The sequence below is a fragment of the Ambystoma mexicanum genome, chromosome 6q (genome assembly GCF_040938575.1).
Source record: "Ambystoma mexicanum isolate Mex_15411 chromosome 6q, UKY_AmexF1_1, whole genome shotgun sequence".
NCBI classification, from domain to species: domain Eukaryota; kingdom Metazoa; phylum Chordata; class Amphibia; order Caudata; family Ambystomatidae; genus Ambystoma; species Ambystoma mexicanum.
In genome coordinates this window covers 1,429,154,140-1,429,167,278 of record NC_090937.1, presented here as the reverse complement: position 1 = coordinate 1,429,167,278, position 13,139 = coordinate 1,429,154,140, and the positions used below count along the sequence as shown (strand labels likewise).

Sequence of the window (13,139 nt, the reverse complement as noted above, 5' to 3'; positions counted from 1 at the left end):
CGTTGCGGCCTGAGTAGCAGAATGTATTTTTCACTTGTTTTACCTGTAACGTCTTACTTGGGCCTGGTTTACAAAGAGGGTTTCAATGGGATTGCACCAATGCTTTTGTAAATCAGGCCCATTACATCTTGTGGGTCAGCAGTATGTTTTCCAACGCTGCTTTGGAGGCAGAATGATGATCATGTTCAGTTGCAAACAGGAAGTAGCAAATCGTGAATGGCAGCAGGCTGTCTTTGAATTGTCAGCCATGTGGACTGTACTCATTCTTACATGAGACTTACTTCAAAAGTCCAAAGAAAGTTTTGACGCCGTGTTACCCCGACTTTAAAATCACCTAAAATTCAAATGTTAATACCGTGTATTGGACTTTCTAAAAGATTATGGGGCGATGGTAAGTGCATAAGTCTAGGCCCATAGACCTCTTCATCAGATGGTAGTCCTAGTACTTCAGAAGTGAATGATGCCTCACTCATCTGATTTGATACAGATCACACAGTGAGGGATTGAAGCTTAAGTGCTGATTAGCAAGCAAGACCCACGAGTGCAGGTGTTTATTGGAAAAAGATGTGCCTTTTAATCCAGAGGTCAGATTTCAAGGGATTCTCAACCTGTCCACATTTCCATATGATGCTTGGTTGTATTTCCAGCTACAGCAGGATGGCCCGTCTTTCTGTGATCAGCTATAAAACGAGCTACCCAGTCTTCCCATGATTAGCAGTGACGTGTAATGCCACTCGACATGCTCATCCATGCCAACGGTGCCAAGTCACCAGGAAGGTCCATTAAGAATAGATGCGCAGTTAACTCAGAATTTCACATCAGAAGGGGTGCACATTTACCCATGTGCCCGGATGCTGGTTGCCCCAGGGATTTCCATTGCTTAGGGGTGCCCCGCAGATCCTCCAATCTCAATGGTACATCCTGCTCAGCATCATTCATGATGTCGTTCCAGGATTGCACATGATAAAGGCTTCTAAGTCTGCACACGATCCCCAGTCATAAAGGGGGTGCAGGCTCCAGCGCACACTTCAGAAGCAACGCCAAGTCATTACAGTATTTGTGTTTCCGTGCACTCGCGTGACTAGTTCGGTCAAATCAGTGCTAGTAATATTCTGGTTTTTCCGTATATACAAAGTATAAAAAATATACCTTAAAGTGAATAGACATGCGCGTGGCACAGGCACAGTTTGAGGGAGATGCAGTAATTGAGGTATATTTGGCATACTTTTTATTTACGGCAGAACCTGAATATTACTGGCACGGATTGATGCTGATAGCTTGGACGTGAATGGTCCGTGCTCTGGTGCCTCGCTTGCTCCTCGATGAAGCAGTGCATGAATAATTTGATTTGTTCTGTTGAGTGGAGTTGCAAGAAGAGTAACAAAGAGCCGGGAGGGGGTTTGGAGAGCAATGAACGAGCTGTCACCTATCTGATTAAATGCTCATTTCAATTTTAATCTCCCAGCCTGGGATTTGGTGCTACTCTGAGGCCAGGGTCAGTTGGAGATCTGAGTGCTTAGTAAAAACGGTCTGGGCAATTAGTCATGCTAATGATCGCTGTGTTAGTTCTGCATGGCTGCCTGGCACAGAACTGGACTGTGGGGAGAAAGCGAGAAAAGTGGCACAACTCCTAACAGTACTTTTTTTCTCTAAAATTCCAGCTGGTCATTCGGGGTGCTTCTCTGGGAGATCTTCACGCTAGGAGGCTCTCCATACCCTGGAATTCCTGTGGAAGAGCTCTTTAAGCTGTTAAAAGAAGGACACCGGATGGACAAGCCAGCAAACTGCACGCATGAGCTGTGAGTGTCACTGTATCTTGGTATCTTGTTCCACAGGCCCCCTAACCGATCTTATTCTCGACCCCTTTAATATCGATTATAAGCAGTCCCACCAGCTTTCTGCTTTTACACCCCACTTAGAAAATCCTAGCCTAATTGCAGGAACTGCTTAAACCACAGTCTGCTGTAGGGCTTTCAGATCTGCCATCACACACTAACCTGCTGGCTTCAGATTCTGCTGTCGCACATGAACCCACAATGCTTCAGAATCTGTTATGCTGGAACATGCATTTGATTCGTATCTGTTATCATATGTGAATCCACAGATCCTCAGAATATGCCATCGACTATCACTGTGAGAGCTTAAGAACCTGGTGTCATAGGTGAACACACCAGGCTTCCTTATCAGCCATTATACACAATCTAATCCTCAGTGCTGCAGGCCCCAGAATCTGCCATCACGTGCACGCCTGCAGTGTGGCATTGCTTTGGAATCTGCTGTCGTGCACAAACCTGCATGCATCAGAATCGGCTATCGGACTTCAAGCTTTAATGCACCAGAATTCTCTGTGGCACATGAACCCACGTCGTTTCAGAATTTGCTATTAAACATGAATTTACCAAGTCCTAGAATCTGTTCTCATAGATTGGTTCCCATGGTTTCAGGATGTGTCGTCCCATATTAACCCTCCATGCTGGGGGAATTGAGAATCTGACATTGCACGTTAACCTTCTGTCCCCTCCAACCCTGGAATATGCCGTTGCATGTGAACAGACATTGTGGCACGCGATGAAATCTTTCATCACAGATGGTCTTCAGAAACCAATGCCACACGCAGAACCACAGTCTGCAGGGCTTTAGACTCTAAAGGCATACTTAAATCCTCTGGGCTCTACAATCAGTTAACCGCCTGTGCTTCAAACCCCAGAATCGCCTTCGAAAGTGAACACACAGTGCGGCACTGCTTTAGAATCTGTTTTCACAAATAACTGGTGCAGCAGGACTTCAGAAACTGACATCATACATGGAACCACAGACTGCAGGGATTTAAATCTAATGTCAAATGCAAACCTTCTTGTCTCCAGAATCAGTCATTGGACATGTAATTGCTGCGCCAAATTAAGCTGTTTTGGTTCACTGTTCAGTCTGTCAGACTGTGTTGTGTTAAGCTAAGAAAAGTATATTTCTCTTGTCATTTTATCTTTGTTGAGCCATAGACAATTCAGAAGGGAGGGCAGCAACAGTGACAACCAACATGATTACATTAAATCCTAGTCCCATGTTACAGCAGCCCCCCAAAATAGCAATTCTCTTACATCCTATTCACTGTTTGCCATGTTGTTTCGGGTGTCATCCCTAGAAAGAGAAGTGTCTGGAGCACTCTGCAAAGCAGGCTCTCAAAATGGGACAGCTGTGGTGCATGATCAGCTACATTAACTGCTGGAGGTGCCATCTACCCTGACCAAAACCCAGGCTCCACCAATACCTGCTCGAGCAGAACATTGGCTACCTCCAGCACTGAAACCACCTGCCACATCGTCTCCAAACCCGGACCTAACGCCAATGGTTCTTGGAATTCAGATCAGGAAGCAGAGGAGGCATACTTCATTATTTTTAAAAGTTTTTTTATTTACGTGCGACATGAAAACAAGATACTTACTGTACCTGAATTTTCTTATGGGTTAAAGAATTGCTCCAGCATAAAGTCTCTGATCTTCGACTCGGCCAGACAAGTATTCAGGCAGTCGTTCCGTAGCCAAGGTCGCAGACATCAGGGCTCCCAGTTAAGACGTAGTGTTGGAAAACAAAAAACATAGAAGGCACCTTCGGGGCTGTTAATAGAAATGCAGGCCTCTGCCAGAGGAGAAGTTGTGCCTGACTGCTAACACACCTGCACAGTCAGCAGTTGATGCAAAGGTCCTGGCACATAGGAATGCAAAAGCCAGGTTCCTGAACAGCCAAATATGGCAAATATGAGAAGCACATGAATCCATTTGTGTGGAAGATTAAGTCCAATAGCTCTCCTAACTCTACCAGGCAAACACTGATGCAATCAGTGTGGCATGTAATCTACAAAATTCAAAGGATCTTGTCATGTTCACAAATTAATTGCCAGTTTCCAAGTGCCAGCAATTCCAATCGGGTCCAGTTGGTGCTAGTCAAGTTAATATGAACATCCTAGAGTCTGCAGCTATTTGTATGGATGTTCCTGTGATTTGATATTAGGAAACGAGCTTAGATGTGGAGCACTAAACTACTAGATGTTCAGGAACAAGGAATTGACCTTGGTGTCAAAAGTGTGAGATTCCTCAACGATCGGGTATGAGCTATGCAATGCCTTAATAGAAAATACTTGGCTGCAGTTTCCAATCCCTCAAGCAAAGACCTTCAGATCACAGCACAATGGGAATAAAAGAGTGTCCTCAACCTCTTCCTCAGACCCCCAAGCAAAGAAATCTAATGTGCCACTAGTGACTTACCACCCATTACCATTGAGCGGAGGATTGTTAACTTCTAGTAGGCTGTTGGACATTAGTGCTAGTGGTACTGTGTCCCCTCCACTCCATTTCCCCAAGCCCCTGCCCTCACTCGCTTGATCAACGGATTTCACAAGAGTTGGTCAGCCAACGTCTCGAATTTCTCAGCATGAATGTCGTGAAACAGTTGCCTCAGCAAAAACAGGTTTCTACATCATGTTTTTTCCTGTGGACAAGACAAACAATTTTGTCCTTAACATGACCATTGACCTCTAAAAATGTTACCTGCTTTTGCGAACATAGAGATTGAAAATGGTTACCCCGGTTCAGATTGTACTATCCCTGCAACACAAAACTCGCCGTGCACTATAACTGTTATCCATTTAGCCCCCTCATCGGTACTATATGCAATTTGTGGCTGATGGTTATAGCTATTCCAGTATTTGATCTACTTTCAGGTCAGCCCCAGTGGGGTTTTGTATTTCATGGCAGCAGCGTCTGCCTATCTGAGGCTTAATGTGGCTTGTCTGTTCCCAGAGAAACGAGTCGTCAAGTCAGGTCTACTTGGACGACTGGTTTCTCTGGGACCAGTCTCCAGAATAAGTCTTAACAGTTTACAGTCTTGTTTATACTGGTAAGCAAGCTGTGTCCGCCAGTTACCATCAACAAATATAGCTTTTATTACATGGCTGAGACTGCTATTTTTGGGCTACCTTTGGGACCTAAGACTACCAAGAACTTATCCACTACCAGAGCGAATGCAGATAATCAAGAACATCTTGGAAGTACATGAAGTCACAACAATCCACAGCCCTTTTCTTTCAGTGAATGCTCGGCTACATGTCTTGTGTAGTTCTAGTCTGTTGTCCCTAAATGTTCAACTTCACATGAGGCATACTCCAATACCCCTATTCTGCTAGCATCCTGTTGGGATCAGGTAACTATGCTGTAGTCTTTCATGATCCCTGAATAATAGATTGGAGGCTGCTAGACACCAGCCTCTATATCGTAGTGCCTTTTTTAAATAAACAACCATAACACATTTCTCCCTTCTGGGATGGGGAGCGCCAGAGAGACCTGATTTGTGGGCTCCAGAGGACAAAGCCCATATAGGCATGCTGCAACTCGAGGGTAATTTCCTAGCTTTCAAGACCATATTCTGACAGACAACATCACTCAATGGTTTATGTAAACATGCAAGGTGGGACAAGATACAGATAGATTTGTGATGAATACCCCTGACTATAGGATTGGGCTGTTTGCCACAATACATTTCCCGTAGCAGCTCATCTGCCTAACAAAAGAGTGGACTCCTTGAGTCCCCTTTCCCAGGCTTGTCACAAATGGTATTACTTTCACCAAAGATTGCTTACCAGATGTTCCTGAGATGGGACTAACCTCTGAGGCAGCTCTTTGCAGTGAACAAAAAATGTCTTTTGTGCGTTCCTGGTTGGGCAGGAAATATCTTCCCTCATTGATGTTCCATTGAGACTGCCAGTTTTCCCCTCTTCCTCTCATCCTGCAAGTAAGTCAGAAGATGAGCCATCTGGCACCCGAGATTTTCTTTTTTACTTTCTCCATTCATCAGTTCTCCCCACTTGGCAACGTCCACATCATGTCAACCTGTGTTCTCAGTAGCGGAGACCCTTCATCCCTACTCTTAATTTTTCCCCTTGGCAACCTGGTACCTGAAGTCCTAGCCTACCGCCATCAAGGTCTGTCCACTAAAATCCTTGAAATAATTAGAGCAGAGAGGAAATCGTTGCTGTTGGCCTAGCATTATTGGATCATGTCTGGTCTATAACATCTCATTTGACTCACACGGGCCTTAGGGTTGAATCTTGTTATGCCTACTTGTCAGACATTGGTGCCTACTGAACACAGATTCAAGTTGTTAGTATCTTTTGGTGGGTTGCTTCACTTTATTTCTCCATTAAACTTCACACATCATTGGGATTTAAGCATTATTCTCTTGTAATAGCCCAAATGATATTTAAATCAATCCATGGCTTCTGTGGACCTGAAGCTTTCCCTGCAAGGCAGCGGAAATCAATCTCACAGTCTTTTGTTTACAAATCCTTGCTCTGAAGCAGAAACAGTACTGCATTACGTCGATGACATTAGGGCCCTAAAATGTAATGGAAAGATCAAATGATGTTTTGTTCTCCTAAACAAATGTTATTAATTAACTGGGTGAAACAACTACAGAAGTTTGGGCCTCCAAGGCTACCATTTCTCGATGAATAGCATAGTGAATTATTTTATGTTATTCTATTTCTGGTGGATCCATGGCCACACGGTCATAGCAAAAGTCACTTCTGTGACTTTTCAGAGACACGCCGCTGTTAGCGTATATATGTAGAGCTACAACATGGTCGACACACCACGCTTTTTTTGTAAGTATTCTCACGATTCAATTTAAATAGCTGTTGCTATTTTTTATTATAAAGCTGATGTTATTTTTGATCTGTCAGTTTTGAGGAACCTTTTTGTTATACACTTCAGGAAGTAACCCACCCCCTAGTAATCATTGTTCTGTGTTTGATAGTTCCAAGCTTGACAGTTCTCCCACCGAGGAAGGGACAAAGCACAGGCAAAACCTGGCTCCGTACTAGACACTTCTGTTTACTAGCCACGGCAATAAGCTACATCACCATTGGGCTTTAGATGGAATGTTTGAGACTCCAGTTACTTAACTGAGGGAGTGGGCGGAGATGGATTTCTTATTGGAATTCGGGACGAACATAGACGCTCTTAGCACTCAGGCCAGGGCTTTCATACTATTTTGGTCATTCGGTAGGACTACTTTGAAGCATTCGACTTACACCAGTCCTTTGGCTGATTTGTACAGTATGGCTCCTCCTTCTCATGTGCACTCAGTATTTCAGCATTGCCTCTATCAGAAGATTTTCCTTCTAATGGATACTGTCTGCCCACAGATTCATCATCTTCATATATATTCTGACCCCTGGCAACTGGCATTGGAAAACCTATCCCAGCAGAGGGTGTCATGTTCCTCAGCACCATCTCTGTCAGGCGGATCACTCCACAACTGAAATGACAGCACCCTGAATATAAATCTGGCAGAACATGTCCCATGACCTCAATTCCTTTTTTCCGCACGCTCAGCAAGCAAGCTGTATCAGGGACATTTCTTCTCAGAGAATATTTCTGTTTCGGTCAAACTTCATTCAAGCTTTGAGGGTTCCTCCAAAGATTTTGGATTCAAACGGTGCAAGAACTGCAACTACAAGATTAGTGACCCCACACCATACGAATTGTGTGTGGTGTTTGGTAGCGAAACACATCGTCTCAGAATGCTGTTCCTTGTACCCCAAGGTGATAAGAAAACAAGCAGGCAATTAGCTCTTGGCCCCTCTGCCCAAACCTAGACAAACCCCCTCCAGAAGCTGTTCAACGGAAACCGGAAGGGTGTCTGAGCTTCCTACACCTGAAAAAGACCTTCTCCAGCATGGGGTCTGGCATGGATTCACATGCTCATGAATATTCCGTCGTCAGGGAATCCTCTGTGAAAGAAAAAAACAGTTTCAGTTTCATTTCTAAACTGCCTTTCTCCTATAAACCAATCACTGAGCTCTGGGTCATACTGCCACCCGCCAGTGACTGACCTCTACCTAAGCCCCTCCTCTGGCAGCCATCTTCAGATTTTTACTGCACGTTCAAGTGTTGGGCGTCCTTGTGTTTCGCTCTTCGAGCTTTCTGTGTTTTTGTGTGTTTTTTGGTAGGAAAACTCTGTTTTCAGTTCAATTGAGCCTGTGTGCTCCAGCGCCTATCCTTCCGACTAACGGGGAATGGTTTTTCGGCATCTTTCATCGCACTTCAAGGGCAGAAATTGTTGAGTGTTCTTCTTGGAAGCTTTCAGAAGTGTTCAGGCCTACACCGCGCCAGACAATGTCGGAGGAGAAGAAGGACGGAGCTTCCCTCTTCAAGCTGTGGTTCAGCTGCGGTTTGCGAAATGTTTTTACGGATGACAAGCATTCCCAGTGCCTGTATTGTCTACACCCGACGCATAAAGAAGATTGTGAGATCTGCATGCCTCTTCCGGATCCAGCCACCCTGGGCAGGCTTCAAAATCCTTTGAGGGCGCTCCATCTGTTGGGGCCCAAAACAAGGCCAAGCACTGCAAGTTCGCTTGATCGCCACGCAAACGGTTCCCGTGACGGTCAGGGTGCGTTCATCGTCTCTGTATGCCTCGATATCCAGCTCTTCGTCCAAGAGAAAATCAGCTACCCCGGGGAAGCTGCAGGAGACTAGGAGAAGGCCAAGCAGGATACGGTGTCCGTCCGGCCAGTGAAGGAGAAGTCCAAGCAGGACAATGTGTCCGACCTGCCCCTGAAGGCCCAGGTGATCCAGGCCAAATCGTCCTCCACAATCGAGTTAATGGTGGCCTGCCTTTCGAAGGCAAAAGGGGCTGACCCAGTCCTGGGTGCCCCGGTGGCGGCCAGAGTGGCCCTCCCTCCCAGGAGGGAGGCTTCGTCCAAGCCAGTAGAAAAGACTCCAGAGAAGAGGATGCCGGACCTTAGCCCTAGACCGACCCCTCAGGATCCGAAGAAGGGGGATGGTGGGGCGGTAGAGAAGAACTGAAAGGCACAGACATTTCTTCGTCCGACGAGGCGACAAGGGGGAGATAGTTCCCGTCCACACCATCCAGGGTGATGGCAATGATGATGATGGGAACGTCGGGGAGGCGCCCGCCATAAGCGGCAACGAAGACACCATCGATGGGGGTGACGACATGGGCGCTGGTCCCAGCGACCCACTCCCCCAGGTGCCTCAGAGAGACATATCGCTGGACATCCTCTCGACCCTCCACACACTGGTGTCAGAGATTCAGAGGAGGATGCCGAAGGTGCCTCCAGCGGCACAACCAGCAGTGACCCCCTTTTGACACCAGGACAACCACCGGCGAAGAAGAGGAGGAGGCATCCTACGCCTCCATTCCAACCGTCGCTGCCCCCTGCCTCCCAGTGCGATGGACAGGATGATGACGCAGGGATGGGAGATCCTGCATCACCGCCGACGAGAGCTTCTCCACCGGACGAAGTGGGATCCTTTCTTTCCATTATCGCCAGCTTTTCCAGCTCTCTCCAGAAGTGAAAAAAGAGGAAGGGCTTCCTGTACCAGTGCTGGTAGCCGAAGAGGAAGACATCCTGTCGGTCCCGCTCCTGGGCGAAGTCTGGGATGAAGGGCTGGCTCTGCGGAGGAACCCCGCCTCAGCCCCAGCAAAGAAAGACCGGCTTGAAAAGAAGTATCGGGTGCCAGAGTCTGCACCCAAGTGTCTACGGTCTCAGCCGTTGGCTGACTCGGTGGTTTCAGCGGCTGCCAGGAAGAAGTCGCAGAGTTTGTTGTCTTCTTCATCTGCACCTCCAGACAACGAGGGGAAGAAATTGGATTCCATGGGTAGAAAGGTCATCTACCCGGCGGCAGCGACAACAAAGGTAAAGGCGGCCAATGCCTTAGCGATCGTGGCCAGATAAGACCAGGAGCTTTGGTACAAGCTCCACTCCTGGATTCCTCCCCGATGGCAAACGGGTCAAGGCTTTGGAGATCCTCCAGGAAGATGAGGTGGCGTCGGAACGCGCTATCACGGTGGCCCTGGCCATTGTGGACACAGGCTTCCGCCAGATCGGAAATAGGGTTTGCCTTTGCCACTGTGGCTGGCTCAAGGCCACCAACTTTAGACAGGACGTCCAGATGAGGGTTCTGGACATGCCATTCAACGGAGACAACCTGTTCGGGAAGGCCGTTGATGAATCCGTCAGGCCATCAAAACCGACACAGAGACGGCCTCAGGAGGGAAGTCTAGCAGGTCTTTGAAGGGTTTCGGCGGGGGCTCATCTTACTGCCAACCTTCCCATTCCTCGACCCAGGAAGCCAACAGGGGTCACTCCAAGGCCTTCCGAGGTGGCCGCCATTGTCGTCAAGGCTACAAGGGCGGTGCGCCGACCGCCAAGCAGGACTGAACCGGCCAAGACTTCGGGCCTGCACCCCTATGGGAGGCCGGCTGGTGAAACCTTGTCAGTGTGTGGGAGACCATTTACACCGATCGATGAGTGCTGGAAGCTCTCGCCCACGGCTACACTTTAGAGTTTCAACGGAAGTGTCTGCGAATACCACCGGTGGCCCGGCAGGAACAACACATCCCTCAGGTGCTGCTGGAAGTTCGGGCCATGTTAAAAAAGGGGGCGATAGAGCTGGTTCCAACGCGACTCTTGGGCTCCGGAGTTTACTCAAGGTACTTTCTCGTAAAAAAGAATACCGGGGGCTGGAGGCCCATTCTTGACCTACGACGGCTCAACAAGTACTTAAAGTCCCAGAAGTTCAGGATGGTCACACTGCAGCACGTGCTCGGCCAGCTGGAGGAGGGGAACTTTCTGTCGTCGTTGGATCTAAAGGACGCGTACTTCCACGTGCCCATACACAAAGGACAATGCAAGTTTCTGCGCTTCTTTGTTCAAGGGAAGCATTAACAGTTCAAGTCTCTCCTTCGGACTGAAGTCGGCGCTCAGAGTCTTCACCAAGTGCCTAGCTGCGGTGGCGGCACAACTATGTTTCCATCCATGTGTATGCTTACCTGGCAGACTGACTCATCCAAGCCAAGTCAAGGGACATTGCTGTCGATCACACGGCAAAGACCGTCCAGCTGCTGACGGACCTGTGGTTGTCGTGAATTATGCAAAGTCCTGCTTGACTCCATCAAAGGACACTCTGTGTCTGTGACACAGTGTTCTGCCTGCCATCAACATCGGAGGAGAGGGTAGTGGCCATTTTGGGCAAGGTGCAATGGCTGTTGGCACTGAGGGTTGTCACGGTGAGGAACATCAAGTCGCTGTTCGGCATGATGTCGTCATGCATATACCTGATGCAGAGTGCGGATGCGCCCTTTACAAGAATTCCTCGATGCCCGTTGGGTACTGGTGTCCGGAAGCTTCCAGGATAAAATTGCACTCGATGAGGATTTCCATCTAGAGAAAAGGTGGTGGGGCGTGCACTCCAACATCGCAACATCGTTGGAGGCACAGACATCCAGAGCCCCCGATACCAGGAGACGGTCACCACGGACGTTTCCTTGGAAGGATGGGGAGCCCTCACCGGATGACTTCACGCCAGAGGTCTACGGCTGCCGGAAGAGAAGAAGCTACACATCAACGTCCTGGAGCTACGGGCAGTGTTTTGGCCCCTCAGGTCATTTCTGCCGTCCCTCATAGGCAAAGTGTGAGGGTCTTCACCGACAATAACACCACAATGTTTTACATCCGGAAGCAGGAGGCACCAGATCCACAGCGCTCTTCAAAGAGGTGCAAGACTTGTGCCACTGGGCTGTCGCCCAGGGGATATTCCTCATCCCATTTCACCTGGCAGGAGTAAAGAACACTGTCACTGATACTCTCAGCAGGGAGCTGTGCTCTTGCCACGAGTGGGGGCTTCGGCAGGATCAAGTGGGCAACCTTTCCCTCAAATGGGGCAGTCCCCAGCTCGATCTGTTTGCTATGAACATCAAGTTCCGAGGTTCGCCAGCAGGTTCCCCCAGCCGCGGAGCATGGGGGACGCATTCTCATTCCCTTGGAAAGGCCTGTTTCTGTATGCGTTCTCTCAGTTGCCGCTACTACTTCGAGTCATCAGTCAACTCAGACGGTACCGGTGCAGGATGATCCTCGTCACACCAGCATGGCCGAGGCAGATCTGGTACCCGGACCTTCTCAGCATGACAGCGTCCCCTCCAGTCAAGCAGCCAGTGGTTGCAGATCTTCTCACCAGGGAAGGGGGCGTAATTCTACCCACGACACAGGATCTCTGAACCTGAAGGCCTGGTCCTGCAGCATTAGAGTTCGGTGGCTACGATATTCCGGCGGACTGCAGGGAGGTACTCGCCAAGGCCAGGGCGTTGTCTACTTTGAAGTGCTACGGGCACAAATGGAACCTTTTTGCAACTAGGCGCCGGTCGCAGAAGATCAACCCTCTGAGGGTCACGGCCCCTCAAGTACTTCCATATTTACTGTCATTGGCTAAATCAGCGCTGGCATGCACCTCCTTCAAGGTACATCTGGCGGCTATCTCCCGCTACAACAGATCTCCGGGACGGTCTTCTCTGTGGTCGGACCGTCTAGTCAAAGAGGTCATCATGGGACTGTTCCGCTCGTTCCCGGTGTGGAAACTCAACGGGGTGCTGACTAGGTTTATGGGGCCCCCATTCCAACATACGCATTCAGCCCCGCTCAAGTTTCTGTCATGGAGGACGGCGTTCCTCGTGGCCATCGCCTCTGCAAGACGAGTAGGTGAGATCCAGGCCCTGTCCTGCAAGCGGCCTTATTTGACTTTCCACGTGACGAGGGTGGTGCTGTAGACGCACTCCTCCTTCATGCCCAAGGTTCCGTCGGAATTTCATCTGAACGAGCCCTTGGTGTTATCTGTGTTTTTCCTGACACCTTCGCCGCCGGCTGAAAGGACTTTGCACTCGCTGGTTGGGGCCTGAGTGCTGAGGTTTTATGTGGCCCGCACGAAGAGTTTCTGGAAAAATTCTCTTCTTTTTGTGAACTTTGGTCCTGTGAACCATGGGAAGGCCCTGTCCAAGGCTTCCATGCCCGACTTCATCACTCATTGTCACTAGTTAGCAAACAGTCCGCTGCCTGGCCGTTCGAGAGCCCACTCTACCAGAGCGATCGGTGCTACGGCAGCGTTCCTGTCTGGTGTGCCCTGCTAGACATTTGCAGGGCTGCTACGTGGAGGTCAACGCACACCTTCACGAAATTCTACTGCGTCAACAGGGATTCCAGGGAAGAGTCCAGAGTCGGCCAAGCAGTGCTGCCCAACCTGTTCTCTTGAAGGTGAGCCTGCTGAGGAGGTAAGAGATTGCTTCTGCTG

At 48.8% G+C, this 13,139-nt stretch overlaps 1 protein-coding gene across 6 annotated transcripts in view; it reads left to right on the top strand.

Annotated features, from left to right (window-relative positions):
• Positions 1–13,139, top strand: part of FGFR3 (fibroblast growth factor receptor 3) — a 145,096-nt gene that overhangs the window by 115,354 nt on the left and 16,603 nt on the right. For all 6 annotated transcript variants that reach the window (XM_069632141.1, XM_069632140.1, XM_069632138.1 and 3 more), the window contains one exon: positions 1,662–1,799. In XM_069632141.1, coding sequence (XP_069488242.1) covers positions 1,662–1,799 — 138 coding nt within the window. The remainder of the gene's footprint in view (positions 1–1,661; positions 1,800–13,139) is intronic.